At 39.4% G+C, this 20,302-nt stretch overlaps 1 protein-coding gene across 4 annotated transcripts in view; it reads left to right on the forward strand.

Moving 5' to 3' along the window:
• The window catches only part of zbtb46 (zinc finger and BTB domain containing 46), a 92,077-nt gene that overhangs the window by 7,924 nt on the left and 63,851 nt on the right, over positions 1-20,302 (forward strand). For 3 of the 4 annotated variants that reach the window (XM_077568741.1, XM_077568751.1, XM_077568723.1), the window contains exon 1: positions 13,190-13,321. The exons of the other annotated variant lie outside the window; for it this stretch is intronic. In XM_077568741.1, the coding sequence (XP_077424867.1) occupies positions 13,312-13,321 (10 nt within the window). In that variant the 5' untranslated portion in view covers positions 13,190-13,311. Of the gene's footprint in view, positions 1-13,189; positions 13,322-20,302 lie in introns of those variants that run through there. 4 annotated transcript variants of the gene reach the window in all.

Below are 20,302 nucleotides of genomic sequence, written 5' to 3' on the forward strand. Positions count from 1 at the left end.
AACTTGATTTAGTTACCTGGCAGGCAGGCCAGTGGACACACTCGCGCACACACACACACACACACACACTCTGAGTCGCTCATTAACGAGTGACTTCAAGTCTTCATGTGTGTGCATGAAAATGATCAGACAGACTTATTTACAACGTGCACGTTTAAGTTGCTAAAATACTCCTAAAAACAAAAGTAGTATGTGCTTGTTAGTTGATATTTTTCAAGTGAATGATTTTGTCTTTAATACACCCAGCATGAGCATTTGATGAGAAATTGAGGGGCTTTGAGCAAATACGTTTTCAGAAATTGTCCGCTAGCCTCGGGCTCTGGCCGGTGCCAGATTTCCATTTCAAAGCTCAGGTAAAAGAGAGAGAGAGGTAGTGAATGAGGGAGAGAAAAACAAGGGAGGGGCTGATGATACCAAAAGCTTCTGTCTTTTTATGTTGTTGTTTTATGCGTCTGTTTATTCTGTGTGTCCACACTGTCCGTCGTAATCTCACCACGTTCGATTAAGAAAGTCACGTCGTGACAGAATTCACAAGTTTTGTCTTCTCACTGCTATTCTATTGTCATCATGTGACAAGCGAACTTGATGAAGACGACAGCCTTCTGCTTATACTTCACATCTGGCCCGAGCACTTCGTCCAATATATCTAAAAAAAATATCTATATATTTTTTTCTGTTGAAAAAAAAACAATTTCTATGAGAGTTATTAATCCTGTTTTGCTCGTGATTGTCTGAGATAGAGTCCAGGTTCCCTGCAGAATATTTTTTTTAATTGCATGACTTCATGAGTTAACTCACAATTAATCACAACTTTTATATCTGTTCTAAATGTACAATAAAAAAAATAAACTAATCGAAATAGATAAAATGAATTTTTGACGTCAATAGCCGTCATTGGCAGTGAATGAGTTAATCCTCCCCCCACAACCCTTTTTCTAGATGTACAATACAATAAAAAAAAAATCTAGGTTTTCATACTCTAGTTAACAAAAGTGGAAAAAAAATTTAATCCAATAAAAATAGTTCAAATTAATTTTTGACGTCAATGGCAGTGAATGAGTTAATCCCCCACCCCCCACCCCACCCTAACCCTTAATTTCAATGGTCGTCATTTATACACAGATTTTTGCTATTTGCGGCCTGACCCGCAGTCCCTACCCCGCTTCCCACTTATTATATTTTTAAATGTATTGATAGCATTTGTATTCCTATCAATGGGGAAAGATTATTTTGAATAAATGTATTTTCATTTATGGGCGTTGTCAAGGAAGTTTATATCTCAAGGCACACACTGTGACAAAAAAATGTCTCGATGTATGTGTCGGCTATTCCCGCAACTTGGAGTGTCATTCGCGACCCCGCGGACTCGATGCTGACACTAATGAATGGTTGGACTCTTTTGTTTGGCGCTGTTGAACATTATCCGGCTTTGCGAAGTTTAGTAATCCAGTTGTGAACTGGAGTGCTAAAGTGCCGCTAACAAGACCTGTTTAACATTCCCTCCCCTGCTCAACATACAATTATTCCACTTGGCTGCCATTAACATGTACAGTAGGACTTGGCTTTTAATTGGCCTGATATGACTAATGCCAGATCAACTCGGATTTGCTAATTAGTTTTTGCTTTAAAAGTGCCATCAGGACATGAAATATTCATTGATGTGAGGTAGAGCGAGGACTGTGGGTGGAATTATGGGATATTAGTGCTATAGGCAGGCTGCTCCAGTGCGCCGGGAGAAGAGATTGAACCTTCGCCGGCTTGTTGTGGTCGTTTATTCATACTTTGGGTGAGGTGTTCGAGTTTCGTCACACGCCCACGCACCACCTCCATTCAAAGCATCACAAGGCCACCTCTTCTACACCAGCCCCCACCTACGTCCTCTCTCCAGCTATCCTGCTTTTCCACCACCACCCCGTCATTTTTTTTACAATCACATCTTCGGCTACTGTGTAGCGTGAGATTTGTGGTGAGGTCCCTCACATTTGTCAAGAGTTGAAATGAAACAGAATCTTTTTGTTGCCCCGGCAGAGTTGAATAAAGCTTCCCTACCTTGACCAGGCTTGAGAGTCTGTGTCATTTAACTCTTTTACTGCCAAAGACGTTAAATGACGTTCTGCAAAAACCTACGGAGGAGCGCCAAAGACGTTAAAAGACGTCCTCCCATTTTTTTTTTTTTTTTTTTGAAACGGGTGCTGGGAAGGCTTGCGGAGCTCTCCTGAAAGTTTTAAGCAGGTTTTTTGAGCCTAATGACTATTTTTGGCCCCTAGAGGGCAGCGATGACTCTCTTTTGACAAGATCGGGTGGGCGTCAGTAGAGGCGGAGCTAGAGCGTTGAGCAGGAGATCAGAATGGAAAACAAAGGAAAAATGGCGGCCGGTCGCGAGGAGCTAACGCCAGAGCCGTTTTTTTCAAAGACCAAAAGCATCGCTGAAAAAGCACATTGTTGACGACGATGATCATCATCGATGATGAAGATGAGGGTGGTGACTCTGTGGTTGAGAAGCATTGACGCGGCAGTAGAAGACGTTAGATGGAGCTAGATGGAGGAGGGAACGGGCAATGGCGAGCGTTTGCAAGCAGCTCTACACTTACAAGACGAAAGGCATCGACCAACGCTAAAATAGTACATTGATGACGACGGTGATCATCCTCGATGATGATGAAGGTGAATCCGAGCTTGACGGCGAAATTGGAACCGCTGAGGCGGCGGCTATGACGGTGTCGTAACGCGGAACACAACCGAGCACGCACAGGCGGACGTTCGATCGGACGACGGAGAGTGCCCCGAGTCCAATGCATATTCATCGGAGGAAGTGTGTACAGTCTGCTACTTGCTTTTTATTCCCCGGAAAAAAAGGCCGTCAAGAAAGTGTAACGTTTGCACGCAAAACGGACCAATGTGAAAGTGAAAGTAAACTGTTGTGCGAGTCCTGGCGCTATTTAGGTGTTTGTGGCATCATTCATGGACAAAAAGAAGTGTACAATTCACTAGAGTGCATGAAATAACATTGTTTCACAAAAAGCTCTTTTTCTCCGTTTTTTGTTTCAAAAGAGAGAATTTCGGTGAAAGTAACCATTTTTTATTGTTGATTACTGAAGAACGGAATAAGGTAGAAACAAACTCTTTTTTTCTGATGAAAGCTGAGAGTCCAATCTTTCATTTGGTAGTATGTGTGTTTCCATAGTCCAAACACAACATTTTCTGTGGACCTTGAAAGATCACTCAAAATGCTTAAATCGGCTGGCACTGGCGACAACCCGTTTTTGAAAACGTCTGGCAGTCAAAGAGTTAAGATATATTTGTGCTTATCAAATGTTTGATATGAGTTTTTTCAGACAATTCGCTAAGCCATCTCTGATACCAAAACATGCAAAAGAAAATCAAGTGTTCACCATATTTAGCTTTTTCATCATTTCTAATCATTTCTAGTAGGGTTGCACGATATTGGAAAAACATGTGATATGCATTACAGTTGTTGAATATCGTGATATCGATATTGCGATATTTAACGTGTACCGAAAGAAATAACATTTTTATTATGAAATAAAAGAATAACATTTTTTATAATGTGGCAAAATAAGCAAGATCACTGTGTTCTTAGTTATTTAATTGTAATTACCCTACCTGATGTTCAACTATTGAATGGTGATGCACATTTAAGTTTGTGTCTGAGTGGTCAAATTCAGGTAAAAAACAAAAATTCCATATGAAAATTATTGCATCTCTTTGTGATATGCATATTGCATGGGCCAATATTGCGATATTGATATTTTCTATATATTGCCCAGTCCCAATATCTATATTATAAATTATATTTATTTAAAAAATATACAGTATAATCACATCCCAGAAGAGTAACATGGTGTTCCACAAGGTTCACTATTAGGTTCCAAGTTATTTATACATTATTTAAATTATGTTTGTACAATATCTAATATTTTAAAATTACACTAATTTGGTACGTCCGAATTCATGATAACCATAAAAATGATAATGCTAAAGCAATGATTTGATAGAAAATAAGTTCTTACTCAATGAAAGTGAAACTAAATTCATGATGTTTGGTGGTAAAACAGGTGAAAGTGAATTTAAATTTAAATGAAATGGATCTGAAATCAAGAGAGTGTTTGAAACAAAATCCCGCAGATGATAAACTCTGTTGGAAGCCACGTAGAAAATGTATTCAAACATAACTTAGGTGTAAAGCGCTTTCTTCTCGGCTCACCTTTCGGTTGCCTCACCTCACGCCATCCCCCGTCCTCTCCGTGCCCTCCACTCCATCCCACTCATCCTCCTCCAATACTCCTCCCACTCCTTCATCTCCCACCTCTCCTCCTCCATCTCCACCACCACCACCACCCTACTGTAAGTGGGCCAGGTGCCTCCTGTGGCCTCCCCTACTCCATTTCTCATTTTTACCCTTCCTTCTCCTCCCTTTCACATTTTCGCCCTCTCCCTGTTCCCTTTCTCATTTGCCTCCCTCCTGCTGACCCGAGCTCGTATTTAGGCTATAAATCCCGTTAGTGCAACAGATAGCACAAGCCGGGGGGGACACCATGCGGGATTGACGTCTGCTGTCTTTGGCTCAATGTGGCTAAAGAAGTCTAAAAGGTTAAGATGGGTCTAAATAAGGTGGGCAGAGGTAATTTTTTTTTGCAAAATTCACAGTATGCTTGGTTGCATCAACAAACACAAAGTGATACAGAAAAGGCGTCTGGAGAATCTTGTGATGCAACAAATTCAATAGTACTTTGCTATTTTTCCTGTCGATTTTTGCAGTAGAACAGACACCATTTACAGGTTATAGTCCTGATGTAAGACTTTCCTGAAAAGAGCTACAGTCAATTGCAGTCTTGTAATATTCAAAACAATATTGTGTCATATTTTGACCTTAAAATAAAAGATTCAGAATCGCTTTAAACAGACTTTTAGTAGCTGACAAAGAAGAGCCTCATTGTCATTGCCATGGCAATTCTGTATTTATAATTATTTTTTTGTCTTTAATCTCGGCGGACCAACCCACGCACCTCATTTTGTGTTAATGCTAAATACTACAATGATCAGATCACATTTCAGTTTTTTTTTTTTTTTTTTTACGTTTGTAAGTTTGACTTCATATAGCCTTTAAAATGGCCTTGACAGTTTTTATTTTGTCTCTGCGGAGGTTCCACGTTCTCCCCCGTGCTTGCGTGGGTTTTCTCTTGCGGCTTCCTTCCACGTTTTAAAAATCATGCATGGTCATTTGAAGACTCCACTTCAAATTGTCATTAGGTTGAAATGTGTTTGAATGTATTTTTTGTCAATATGTGTCCTGCAATTTGCTCGCGAGCAGTCCAGAGTCTATGCCCCGCCTCTCACCCAAAATAGACCCTAACCAGAGATATAAGAAATAAATACGTTGTTCTGCTCTAATAGTTGTAAAGTATGAAAATATCGTCTGTCCTTCCTTCCTTTCCTCAGTCTCTCCTTTGGTCTCTTGAGGTCTCCCTGATTTGTTGGAATTTAGATGTCTCTGGGGTTGGTGAAGGACTCTGGTTGGTGGGTGGTGTCTGGTCGGTGCTGGATTTCACTTTCCTTTCTTTGGTCCTTCCTCGGGTCTCCTGACGGCCTCACGACTCTGGCTGGAAGTGTTCGGTTTAGGTGAACGGTATGGGATTTTAATAGGTTTTAGGTGAACTAATGAATACACACTCACACGCACGCACGCACACACACATACTCACCCACATACAAAAAAAAAAAAAAAAAAGAGAGCAATGATGATGACATGTCAAATCGTTAAAATGACCGAATGAACAATACTGAGCTCTCCAGCAAAAAATTGAAATAAAAAAATAATGAAAATATGTTTATTGCCAGAGATATCAGGGTGATGTAAATATTTGCATGACATTTTTTAGTTTCTTTTTCTTTCTTTTAAGTAATTCTTTTCATGTTGATTTTTTTTTTTATGAGCATGTCATCTTAAACGAGTACGTTGTAATATCCGTCAATGGAGATTCTTTACAATAGAGATCAGTCATTGTTACTGGAATTTTTTTTTTTTTTTTTTAATGTCAGTCGAGTTCCCGTTTACAAACAGTTGTGATGAAACCAAACGTGAACAGAAGTGAAAAGGTTCACATCCCCTTTTTAAGCGGCGAGGGGCAAATTCCCCCTCAGAGTTTTATGTTGACTATAAGTGGATACGAAATGAAATGTACTCAACTCATTGTTGCTGCCTTCTTATTTGCGGCTCCGTGAATGCACACGGCGAGCTTGCAACATTTCTTTTTTTATTTCATTTCATCACATACTCTCCATTTTCTCCCCCCTCACCACCTTTTACTCATTGTCATTACTTTTGTTGCTTTTTTAGACGGATACCTCGCAACGGGGGAAATTTGTCTGACTTCCTAGAATGAATTTTCCAAAATAGGCGTTGTCCTTGGCCATTGACGGCGCACGTCAAAACCGCCACCGTTTTCTTGTCTTGTGTGCAAACCGTGCCAGTTGCGTAAATGAATTCACTTTCCATGGCCTGCGGGGGAGGGGGGGGGGCTTGCAGGAGTTCACCATCGGCACCGTAAGCTTGCAAGCCGCGGCCGTCCTTCATGTTAGTCAACAGGTAACAGTCTGATGTTAGACGACAATAGACGAGCAGACAGACGGACGGACATGTGGGAAAAAAGGAGCAGACAAATGTGAGGGTGAGCCTTCGAGTTTCATCACAGTGGAGTTGGCAGCCTTGAGGCACAACAAAGCAAACTTTACATTGAGTTTTCTTTTTAATAAAATGTCTCAAAAAGAACTACTTTGGCTATTGGTCGAGGGGAAAAAAAAGTCTACTTCTCGAACTTTCTTCTATTTTATCTACTTTTTTAGTATTGCATTTCTGATAAAATAGCTTTTGAAATTTAACCATACTGTACTATATTATACTGTAGGCCTCCTGTACTATACTATTATTGCCTGGACTATAAGAGTTTTGTACATCTGTCCTTCCTTCCTTTCCTCAGTCTCTCCTTTGGTCTCTTGAGGTCTCCCTGATTTGTTGAAATTTAGATGTCTCTGGGATTGGTGAAGGACTCTGGTTGGTGGCCTGGTGGGTGGTGGTGTCTGGTCGGTGCTGGATTTCACTTTCCTTTCCTTTCTTTGGTCCTTCCTCGGGTCTCCTGACGGCCTCACGACTCTGGCTAGAAGTGTTCGGTTTAGGTGAACGGTATGGGATTTTTTTAATAGGTTTTAGGTGAAGTAATGAATATACACACACTCGCATGCACATACACACACATACACATACTCACCCACATACAAAAAAAAAGAAAAAAGAGAGAGCAATGATGATGACATGTCAAATCGGTAAAATTACCGAATGAACAATACTGAGCTCTGGGGAAAAAAAAGAAAGAAAAGTTTTGTACTGTAGTGTACTCTGCACAGTAATATATTGCAGGGGTCACCAACCTCTATACTGTACCATACATATGTTATGCTTTCACTGTGCTGCGCCAGATGCAAAATATTACAGGATATTATGCTGTTTAACACGTTCAACATTACAGATAGACCAATATTTTTTTTTTCAGGTTAAATGCCGATTATTAGTAGTCAAAGAGGCTGATAACCGATATTTGGAGCCGGTATTAATTTTTTGTAAAAGGGGAAGAATATTGGTGTCAGAATTGTAAAAAAATACAAATTACAGCTCCTAACCTTGTTGAAATGTCTTAAAACTTTTGTTTAAGGTTATTTTTTCAGTCTTACAAAATAAACATATTTTTCAATTCTAACAAAATGTCCCGAGAGCTCCCAGCTTCATCGGTATGTCTTAGAATATTAAATAAAAACTTCAACAAATAAATACCGTAGCTCCCTAAATAATTTATTCAAAAAGTTCAAAATAACTGAAATGTATATTTGTCTTAATTTCAAACATAAACAAAAGGTGCAAATTTCCCAAAATCAGCAGTATCGTACAGAAAATTTTAGGTTAACACAGTTTAAATTGATCTTTTATCGGCCGCCATTGTTTTTTTGTTGTTTTTTTTAAAGCCAATATTCATCAAATTGCCAAATATCAGCACCAATAATTTGCCCATCTGATAATCTGTCTTTTCCTATTCAACGCTTGTTGTTGCATGTATGCCTTATCAAACTACATCACTCTGAAATGAAATGTGTTATACAATGAAAACTACTTTTTTTTTTTTTTTTAAACTGCATACACATTTGTTCAAAAGTTTCTTTTTAAATCCAACCGTTTAAGTAGCATAAAGGACAATAACTCCCACTGAGCCGTTTATTGATGGACATTTGTAGTACTGTGCGACATTGAGTCTAGTGCTCAAGTGCCGTCCGTGTCCAGTTCTCCATCGGTCCACTGAGTATCGCGGCATACGCGGAACATCAATCTCAAGCTACTTGTCTTCTTTTTAAATATTTTTTGCCAAAACACAACCTTTTGTTCTCCATCGCTCTTTCTCCTCTCGGCTTTCTTCTCCTCCACCGTCTCTTCTCCAACTCCGACAATGCGAGCCTTTCTATATTTAGATGGCCCTCTCCTCTCTCCTTGATTCCTCTCCCTTTATCACACTTTTTTTTTTTTTTTTTTTCTGCTGTTGAAGGACAGATTTGCCAAAGTGCTCCAAGATTCCTCCGTGTTGGATCGTGGCGGCGTTTTGATCAGCTTGATGAGTGACACGGCAGCCTCGGGCCGTTCTATACAAGTCTACTTTTATAAACACAGCTTTGTATGTAAATCACTTTTATAGTCTCAGGAAGCCTGTGAATGTTGTGTATTGATGGCTATGCTAATGTAGTCAAATAAGGTGTTTTTTCCCTCTTTGGGTACACACTACAGTGTTTGTGAATTAGATGTGCCATATTTGGTGGTGAGTGTTGGGGGGCGGGTGACTTAACAAGTAAGCCGTACATCTTTTTTGCCCCTTTTCTTTGCTGAAGTGTGGATTTAAGAAGGATGCCTCTGTTTGCTTTCATAGTCACAGTACTGCAAAGTTACCCTAACACACACACACACACACACACACAAACACACACTGGACACCCGCCTCGGCACCAGATAACGCGCCACCAGTGAGTCACCATCATCCAGTCATTGAAAAAGCACACATCTTAATAAACAACAATGAGCTCACAGGTCGTGATGATTTTGTGAACACGAATTTCTCGTGCATTGGCATTTTGGCACGATTTGATTTGGAAAGGATTTGCTTGATTGCACGGGCGCTGTTTGTAATATTTCGGTTGCTTTATTTACCACATGAGAGAGACAAAATGAGCGTTGCAACTTTTGGACAAAGTGCTGGGATTGAATCTGTACAATCAAGTCCGTAAATATTGAGACATTAGTTGGGTTTCCAGCCACCCATTTTTTATTAGAATTTTCAAGAAATGCGAAAATAAAACTGAATGGAAACGCTACAAATTCAAAAAAAGGGCCCAGAATTCGGCAAAACGTTTTTACGCTTAGCGGGGGTGGATTTTGAAGAGTATCCAAAAAATGAAAATGCTGAATTTGGCGATGGAAACAGGTTTTACGAATAACCGCTGGCAAGAACGGATACACGTCACACGTTTTGATCGGAAACAGAATTTTTTGTGGAATTAATTAAAGAAGTGAATATTACTGTTATTTTTTTTTATGGAAAACAGCAAAGAAACGCTACGGTTTATCAAGAATTACAAAATAAAACTCATACGACGTCATTGCACGGCGCAGTCGCTTAATGGTCTTCTTCTTCTTTTAAATTACTGGTGGATCACATCTCTATGGTGTATACTGCCACCTACAGCAGCGGAGTCCCCTCTCAATATTCGCAAAAGAAGTACAGATGGAAACGGGCATAAGTCGCATGTCCGTTTTGCACATTTTCAGTAAATTCGCTTAAAAAATTCGAAACAATTGGATGGAAACCTGACTATTGACACAATTGTCATCTTTTTGGCTCGGAACAAATGAGATGTGCTTAAACCGCAGAGTTCAGTTTTAAATTGAAGAAATTTAAATCCAAATCAGGTAACCGTTGTAGGAATTTTAACCGTTTGCATATGATTCCCACTTTTGAAGGGAGCAAAAGTAATGGGACAATTGGCTACTCAGCTGTTCCATGGCCAGGTGAGCATGTATGTCTGCATATGGAACTGCTTCCCTTGTGTTTATTGATGATGTGACTGAAAAGTCAGCAGAGTGGATTCTGAAGTGTTATTATCTGGTCATTTGGACCCAAAGGCTTTAGCATTCTTTGGATGGTACTTGACAATGACCCTAAAAATACCACCAAGAGTTTTTAAAGGCAAAGTAGTGGAATGTTAGGCAATGGCTAAGCCAGTCACATGACCTGAATTTGATGAATGAAAATGTGATCAATAATTGTTCATTTGTCCTATGAAGCACATATACAAACTACTGTAATTCCTACACCTGCCAACTGATTTGGATGTAAATACTCCCAACTTCATTTCAAATCTATTGTGGTGGTGTTTACAGCTGAAAAGATGCCAATTGTGTCCATGTCCCAATATTCATGGACCTGCCTGTATGCTGTCTAATTATGACTTTGTGAGGAAGTAGATGAGTAGGAGAATGCACAATATGTAAGGGGTTGTTCCACCTCTGTTTACATAGATTGCCAAGCCTGGCTGCAGGCTAAGCTAACGATAGCAAGTCCAAGACAAAGACTCAACTGTCTCTCTTATCTGTTTTTGTCCCTTTTAACTCCTCCATCCTCCCTCCTTTGCCTTTCACATCCTCCACTCCCACTCACTCGCCTCCTCCTGCCCGCCGCCTTCCTTTATAACCCCTCTTTTGTCTCGGGGCCCCAATCGTCCACACCTCCTCCCGCACCTTTTCATTTGGCTTCTCGAACTGGTGTAATGAGATGTTTTATTATTTGCATTTCGCAGCTTTTAATAGAGAAAATTTAGGCTAAGCCTCAGGTCGTACGTCAGGTTGTTACCATGGGAGGCCGAGCGGGCTTAGAGAGGAAGATGGCCCATAAACGACGCATACACAACACATTGAGTAGCAAGGTGACAATTAAGGGGACACCATCTTTGTGCAATTTTCAATAAAACAAGTAAATAAGTGATTTTGCGTAGCAGTTTGCTAGTCATAATTAGCATTTGTGTGCCTCAACAAAACACATGAAACAATACAGATTATAAATAATAATAAATAATAAATGAACCAGCAGGACGGCCCCTACAACCTGGGCTGTGCGTCACCTACGTTGGGAGTAGGCGGAGGTTAAGGCAAGCTAGGTGCTTTTTACACTGCACCAGCTAGCTAGAAAAGATATGCTAATCACATTGCTGTTAAATCAGTGAGTAATCATCACCTCCAGAATAAGGTAGACAAGAAAATACAGTTTGTGCTCTACACAATTTCAATTTAAGAAATGTTTTTTTGATTATATATAAAAAAAGGAAACCAGTAGTTTATTTATTAGATTGTCGATTTTTTTTTAAATTGTTTAATAAAAGACCTGGGATTATCCTGTAAAAAAAAAAATCGCTCCTCAAAATAAGAACTTTGCTCCTCAAATGAAGTCATTGATTAGCAAACTGCGCCACAAATATATATTTTTTGAAAATATAAGACAATTATTTAAGGAAAAAAAAAAAATCATGAAAAAGTAATTGATTATCAAAATACACAACCTACTTACCACATTGCTCTTCTGACGAATAATGCTACATACAATTTATCAATTGATCTACTCATTAATTTTTTCGACTATCAGATTAAAAAAAACATCATCATGTTACCCCTTTAGACCCACATTTTTTTTCTTCTGGGCAATTTATTTATTTATTTATGTACTGATTTTGACTCTCTTTTTTTTCCCCACATAAGAACAACATGGAATTTTTTGGGGGTGTTGTCTCATGTTTTTGTTATAGTGGACGCCAGGATAATATAGCTGTAACGTGTATATGTAACATTTTTAACATAAACATCATGCAAATTAACTTGTGATTGTGGTTGGTTAGCTAGTATCCAATCATGAACCAGAAGTGTTGACATCATCCGGATTATACGTTTTTATTGGTTTAGACATGCAAATTTGTCATGACCACTGTAATCATCTACGGGTCCGAAGGGGTTTAATATCCATCCCTTTACTCAAAAGAGGACATTATTCCAAAATGACGGTGCAGAAAATGCCCAAACAAAAATTGATTATGATTCAGTTAATCATGCCCAGATGTTGCCTTGTAGAACACCTCCAACTTTCGTCCATTACAAGCTTATTGGTGGATATTTTTAACTAAAACTTGTTAGTCAATCAGCGAAGGGCTTACTGAGTAGAAGAGGAAACGAAAGGTTTGAAAAGATATATATTGAACAATATTTAAAGCTGCCGAATGCAGAAAATTCCATTTCATATCGCGCACACACTGTTCTTCACGTACACAATGCACACATGGCGTCACTTCGGCAGACAGAAGGCGGGAAATTCGAACCCGAATCCAGTCTGAAAACTATTGGCCAGAGGACGCTTGCAGGAGTACCCATTGTGAGAGCAAAGGTGTTAATCTACTAATTAGAAGAGGTTTCAGTCATAAATGGTCCAATAAAAAGGCTATTGTAAATATATATATTTTAATCAAATTGTTAAAGATAGCAGCTTTAAGTTATATAGTTTCACTGAAATTTTCTATAAGTGAACCACAAAAAAAGACAGAAAAGCAACTCCCTTTTCCCAAAACCCGTCATATTTTAAAACTCTAGGTTTGTTATACTCAGTCGGTTAAATTGACCATCCCTCCCAGCCTCAGCATTTTGACAGCCTGTCATTTTGGTAAATCTCGTCACATCATGCTAGACACAACGCAAAACAATTGCATGCAATCAGTATCACTGACTGCTGTTGTGGGGTCACCTGAGGAGCCAAACACACTATCTGTCCTCACTACGACTGAATTCCAAGGCGATCCTCAGGGCTTAACACCTTCGCCAGGCTGGAGGTGAGGAAATGAGATGGTGATGTCATAAGACCGGATGCTAAGGTGTTGAGCCTCCAAAATTTTGAGGAGTGACCCCAGGCGTGCGCGAGGGCTGTTGCCCTGACTTTTCAGGTGCGGTTGGGATGGAAGGGAATGAGAGTGGATGAGGGAAGTAGCATTAAGTCTTTCTAAGCCTTCTGGATCCTCTTTGGTGCCTCTCCACATGACACCACTATCCTTCTCTCCTCCACCTTGGCTGCTTGGAGAGCAGCCAGCCGGCGGACAGACGGACGGACGGACGGACGGACGGACGGCCGGAGGAGAGAGGTGGAGGTGGAAAATACAGCATGCTCGAGGCTGATGGGGACGGGTAGGTGCGTAGATAGAGAATGTGTAGATATGTGACAACTTGATATGAAAGAATATGTAAAATAGTGACATGTAAAGAAGCGCAGCAAAGATGAGAACAGAGGAGATACACGAGTGCAGCATGAAAAGAAGAAAATGAAGCTAAGAATGTTTTTTTTTTTATTATTTATTTTTTACTGAAGCTGGTATACCTGTCTGTCACTGGCTGTGTGTGTGTGTGTGTTATTTTGCCTCCCTGCCTTGTTGATGGGCGAACACGCTGGCTTGTCCCGAAAGGCTGCCAGCTCCGTCGGATTGGGGATTAACCTCGGGATAATGGCCTTGATGCCCAGTTGAGTGGAAGCAAAGCTGTTTAAAAATATTGGCTGCCTGACTCATTTTCCTCTTCCGTCCTGTCTTTCACTCGCTGTCTGTCGCCCGTCAGTCTTTCACCTCATCTGCTCTTTCTTTCTTTCTTTCTTCGGAGGTCTCCCGTCCAGCTCTGCTTCCTCCTTGCTCGCTTTTCACGGTGACCTTTCGCTGCCCTCGTGTCGCGAAGGGAGAGCGAAGCGTAGCTGTGTGTCCATTCACAATTATGTTGTGGATTTATCAGAAATCCCAAAGAAACAGAAACATTTGAAATTGAGTTTGCTTTATTTTGCCTTGCACAAATCGACGATGACAGTCAAAAAGGGGAGGAATGGAATGCAAAGCCAACCATTAAATAAGACGTTATAAACATTAAATACATGTTAATAATATTTGAATGTTCTGGCTTGGCTTGACACTTGAAATTTCCCTATTTTAGTGGTATAACAGTTAATCGATGAATTCAAATTGATCAAAATCAACATTTCTGATAATTGTTTGCTTAGAGACCTTGTTTCAGTGAATTTCAGCCTCTCATCCGAAAATATTTTCTGTAGTTGTTCATGAAGACAGACTGATGATTTTGTACTAATTAAAATGAGAGATTTGCAAGTACAGTATGTACTTGTAAAAAAAGAAATTAAAAAAACCCTCATGAAACCAGTAACTAATGAACAATAATGAAATTGTTGATGCATTGTCTCCACGGTCAATTTGAAATAATGTACTGCTTCTGAATAAATAAATGGATGGGAATTGGAATTTTTTAACCCGATAAATACCCCCCCCCCCATTAACTTAAATAATATTCTCTGCGACAACTAAATAATTATTTTTCCTTTACGCGCTCATATTTGCACTGATTTTGTGAATATTCAACAGTGGAACAAAATCAGCATCAGCACACTTTCATACAGACTTAATTAAAAATAATAATTTTCCAGCAATATTCATATATGGGCTCAATCATGCTTTACTGTTTGTATCATATTGCATAAACTTTATGCATACTCACTTGCAGCTTATTTATTATTTTCTACCAAAAACTCATTGTTTATTCCTGTACTTGAAGGTTTTTGTGTTGCAGTGTAATTCGCTATAATAAGAAATGAAAAATGGAGACTTTATTTTGTGTCAAAAAATAATGTGAAGTTGCTTGACAATAAAACAGTGATTGCCGCCTCTTGGTTATCACTGCCCGTCTTGGTGTTCCCTCCATGATTATTATTATTTTTTCCAGGGCGGCGGCCATCTTGGCCAATTGATTAGGTACGCCCAGGATTCTCGCCACTCCGCTCACCCAGGGCGGCGGCCATCTTGGCCAATTAATTAGGTACGCCAAGGACTCTCTCCCCCTCGCCCACCCGGGTCGGTGGCCATCTTGGCCATTTGACTACTACTAAAATGGAAAAATAAACAAACTCTGAATATCGACCAATGGTCTAACCTCCTCATAAATCACATTTTAATGGAAAAAATATCTGCCTCAAATAAAAACCAAATATCAAAATTTATAGAAACATGGTCTACGTATATAGAATTTTTTAACCTAATTCTGGTTACTTAATTCTGTCTGTTAGCGAGAGCCACTACATCGTGATAACTTACATTGATGTTTCTGCATTTGGCAATTTATTATTATATTATATTATTAGTATGGGATTTTTTTTTAATGGGCTTTAGGTGAACTGATGAATACACACACGCTCGCACGCACGCACGCACGCACGCACGCACGCACACACACACACACACACACACACGCACATACACATACTCGCCCACATACAAAAAAAAAAATATATATATATATATATATATTTATGTGTGTATATGTATATATATATGTATATATATTTAAAAAAAAAGAAAAAAAAAGAAAAACATTTATTAATTTTTTTAAATTTATTTAAAAAAATATATATAATAAAAAATGACTACTACTAAAATTACTACAACTACAAGTACTACTAATAATACTACTACTACTACTAAAAGTACAAGTATTAAAACTACTACTAAAAGTACTTGCTACTACTACTATTGCTACACGTACTACATGCGTCTTTCCACCTTGCAAGAGTCAGCAGTCCCATTCAAAATTTCCGCGGAAATTTTTCTAGTCATTTTTATTTAACTGTGCTCTTTCATGATTTCAGCAATGGCCCCAACTTGGCTAAAATGGCCAAATATTGTTTCTACTCTAGAAAATAAGAAAACCATTCGGCCGCAATGCACTGATCATTGGTTCGTCTTGAGGGGAATTTGCCTGTTCTAGTGCACCGATAGAATAACTTACTTGAGATTGTATAACATTCCAAACAAATAGAACAATAACCAAGAGTGTGAAGAACATATACTACACAAAAACTCTTCCAACCCTACGTCTAGAGAAATATGTGTGCCCACTGTTTGTTTGATAATAAAAAAAATAAAAATAAGATAGGTGTTTGTACTAAAGGCATGATTTATGTTAACCGGGCGGGTAAAACATGGGGCAGGAGAGTGACAACACAACCCACCCCGGGTTTCTGGCTTTTTTTTTTTTTTTTTATGTATATGCCACGGAGGAGGCGGGACTTTTGACTTCCTGTTTTTCACACATCAGCTTTGTTTCCTTGTTTCTTTATTATACCATAATATCAGCCCATTCCCTTCATATGGATGGCACAATAAACAATCTGACTCCAAGCCGCCACAAGAGCTGCAACTGTGTTTTGGCTCACTTGTTCACCCCACTGAAGCCCTTTTATCAAGTAATGTGCAGAACTGTGACATTTGCTGAGCAGACGAGTGCAATTTGTATGCGGCGTGATTAGATGAGGGTGGCAATTTTCTGAGCAGCATTTTCTGGCTACTAAAGGACAATGTGTGCACACTTCCTGAAAATACCTGCTTTGTCAAAATGTATTCCATTGCATGGACAGCGCTGTTAACATACATGACAAGACCTGCACGACAATGTTGCTCGCGGCACTTGTGTTTTATGAGCAGTTACACAGTATAAGCTAAGGGTGCAATCAAAATGATTGTATTTAAACGAATTATTGCTATATATAGAATGTTATAGTCACCTGACGTTGGGGTTTTTCAACATAAGAGCTTTGACTTGCAAACGTGAGATAAGAGCGCTTGTATGGTAGCGGTGAACTCAACTCAACTTTAAATTTCAACAATTGTGCAAAATGTCTCTCCCCGTTGTAGTTTGGTGTCAAAAGAAGGAGTCTTAGACATATCTTAGCCTTTGGTCCGCTAGCTTGATGCTAATGCTAACACTTAACGGGAAACGCACATCGCTGGTGTCGCACCAAATCCTCGTACCTCCAAAAGCATCACTACACAAGACCCCAATAATGGCATGGTTGTTGAACCATTAACATTCCATCAACAAAGAGAGCAACTGGATCTCATCACTGGTTGATATTTTGTTAAAGCAAACAAAAAAATCATTCACACGTGTGGACTGACCAATTGTAGATTTGTGAAAAAATATAAAATTTGCCAAATTGTGACATAGGAGGTTTTGGCCCAACGCGACTTTGCAGCAACAAATTGAGACTTTTTAATATAAGAATACTCAGTCATATACAGTATTCCTTATTTGTGTGAGGAGCTGAGATATTTATACTGTACAGATGTCCTTGTGCAGTAGCCTATTCATCTGTCTGGGAAGTATCATAATGGCCATCCAGTTGAGAAAAGTTGAATAAACGGTTTAATTCTTTTAATTCAATTTCATTGCTTTATACTGCATACTGTAAATGACAGTATTATAAAATACTGTGTCTCTTACAAACACATTAAAAAATATTTTTGTGTGTGTGTGTGTGTGTGGCGGGGAGCTGGAACGGATTAATGGCATTTCCATATGTTTCACTGGGGCAATATGATTTGAGATACATGTGTTCGAGTTACAAGCGTGGTTGCAGTATGAATTAATTCAACTTATTTCTAATGGCACCACTTTACTGTTTGGTTGATAACTTGTGTGATTAGCCTCAACGCGGTATGCTAATCAATAGCTAATCAGTTTGATAGTTCTGTCGCTAGGCCACAGGAAGAGATGTTAATTGTTATCGATCATTTTGTAGCCATCAACCTACTAAGTCGGCGTATACATTGATTTCAGCTACGCTTTTATCGTATTTAAATCGAGCCGGCTACTGTTTTTCCTGCTTTTAATAGTCAATCAAAATCCATTTTAAGCTCTTCATTGAGCAGATTTTGAATCTAAGTTGTTCATTGTTTTTTACATGTCTAATTGTCTAAAACAGTCATTATCAAACCCTTTACACCAAGTACCACCTAAAAAAAAAAAAAAACTACCGAGCGCTCCAAGTACCGCATCATTGCCAATATTCATTTACAGTAACATAGTTACCAAGTGTTCATGAAAATATTATTGCAAGTAATATTATGCACATTCTGAACATTAGCACTGCACCGAAATATAGGAAAATTGTACTAAGAATTCAAATCAATAAAATTCACATGACATATGAAACTACAATAACGTTAGCATTCATTATGTTTTTTATTTCTACTTTAAATTATATTATTTAAAATGTGTTTTTATTTTAAATACTCTGACCTGTTATTTAATAAAATAAAAGACAATCATGCAAATAATACTAGTTGATTTCTCATGTAACGACTTATAACTCATCAACGGAGGCGGTTGCCAAATCAAATCTCAGGCTGGCTTTGTCTTTTTATTGAATGTTTTCAGACCGACTTTTAAAGAGGAACCCATCCGAGGGAAACCTCTCGTAAACAAAGTTTGCCTCCGTGTTTGGTCCAGAAGGTCGTTTGTACTCGTCTGGGGTCAAGGAAGCGGAGGACAGGCTCGGAGCGACAAATTGAATAGAGGGACACACACAAGGAGGAAGAAGCCCCGTCCTCTCACTCCATCACACGTCTCATCACTTTAGTCGTCTGGACGAGGCCTAAAGTGACTTTGCTGTGATGTGACCGCCACAAAACGGCCCAGGCATGTGCGTTTTGCTTCTCAAATACGCATGTGTGTGTTTGAGGACAGGAGCAAAACGTATGTGTGACTTTACGGCGAGGGGGCCCTCGATCATGTGCGTGCGTGTGCGTGCCCGCGCGTGTGTGTGACGGTCGGGCAGGGCTGAACGATGACAGTCACTTCTGATTTGGAGTCAGAAGGATGACAGAGTCTCGGAGCTCCGGTGGCAGCTTCACTGAAACAAAACCGCATGTCAGCCTTCTTGTGAGAATTCATGGAAGGATGAAAATATTTGTATACATCGAGCAAATCTCGAAGGAAAGAAGTTGAGGGAAAAAAAAAGCACTGGCAAGATTTGGGATTGCTCGTTCTGGAGGGAATTGAACATGCTGAAAGGAAACAAGCCCATTAGGCGTGCGGAGAGTTTAAAGGTCAAAATGCACTTTTTAAAAAGTTCCTCCTCTCTGATTAACTACATACTCAGTCTTTTGGACCAATATGTGATTACGCAAACATTTTCCTCCCTCACATGCTTCACTTCTTCTCTTAGCCTCTAATGATCTTTTTTTTCAGTTTGTTTATTTTAGCCAAGGCAAACTTGAATGTGTGTGTTTTTTTTTTTATACTTATAAATTTGTATTCCCGTATTACAATCCAGGTTGAGAGTATAGAACTAGTCTATTTAGATTAGATTAACCAACATTAGCCTCACAATGGAAACATTTAGCATCATTTCAGCAGCAGTAGTGGTTACGGGAAATAAAAACGAATCCAGAAATAGCAAGCGAGGAGGATGCAGAAAATGTGCTCATTTTATGTACTTAAGCACATTAACATAATATACGTGAACCTGCACACAATGCAGAGGGAAGAGAGGTTCACGCAGCCCGTCTCAGGCCTGGCACACACACAAAATATCACACACATAAAGATTTTGTCCCACCATAGATCAAAAAATCGGAACCCCCCCCAAGACAGAAATCTTACCTTTTCATCGTGATCCAACAAAAACCAAGAAGCCGCAAAAACCCGGAAACACGACGCGACATTGAAGAGGGCATACGAGAGGAAATGACGGTGGTTTGGGGATTTTTATTTATTTATTTATTTTACAGAAAAATTCGGAACTCAAAAAAAAAGACACCGTGGGAAAACTTGTTGGAGATGTGAAAAAAACCACAACCTCCCGACAATCGTAAAGACAATCCGATAAGTAAAAGATCATCTTAACAGACAATCCTGCTGTGTGTGGTATGTTCAGATCTCGACCACTCGGAAGGACTTTTGGTCCGCTCCGATCTCAAATCGGGGATATTCAGCATGTTGGATCGTCTCGGCCCGACTTGTCACCGTGTGCGATGTGCCCCGAGGACAAACGAGCACTCGACGAGGGACGGACGGTGGGAAATTCAAAATCAAAACAGTCATGAAGCAACAGAAAATCCGTACTTAATAATATGAATGCATCGGATTTGTATAGTGCTTTTCTAGACACTCAAAGATGCTTTACAATGGAATGGATACATTATTCGTGCACTCAGCATTCATACTCTGGTGGCGGTAAACTGCTTTTTCAAATCTTGCCAGTCTCAAATCAGAAGAGTGAAAGTCCATCATTATTTTGAAATGGCTTGGTCAGAACCAACAAAAAGCCCAAAAATGGTC

This window comes from Vanacampus margaritifer, chromosome 1, assembly GCF_051991255.1.
Source record: "Vanacampus margaritifer isolate UIUO_Vmar chromosome 1, RoL_Vmar_1.0, whole genome shotgun sequence".
NCBI lineage: Eukaryota > Metazoa > Chordata > Actinopteri > Syngnathiformes > Syngnathidae > Vanacampus > Vanacampus margaritifer.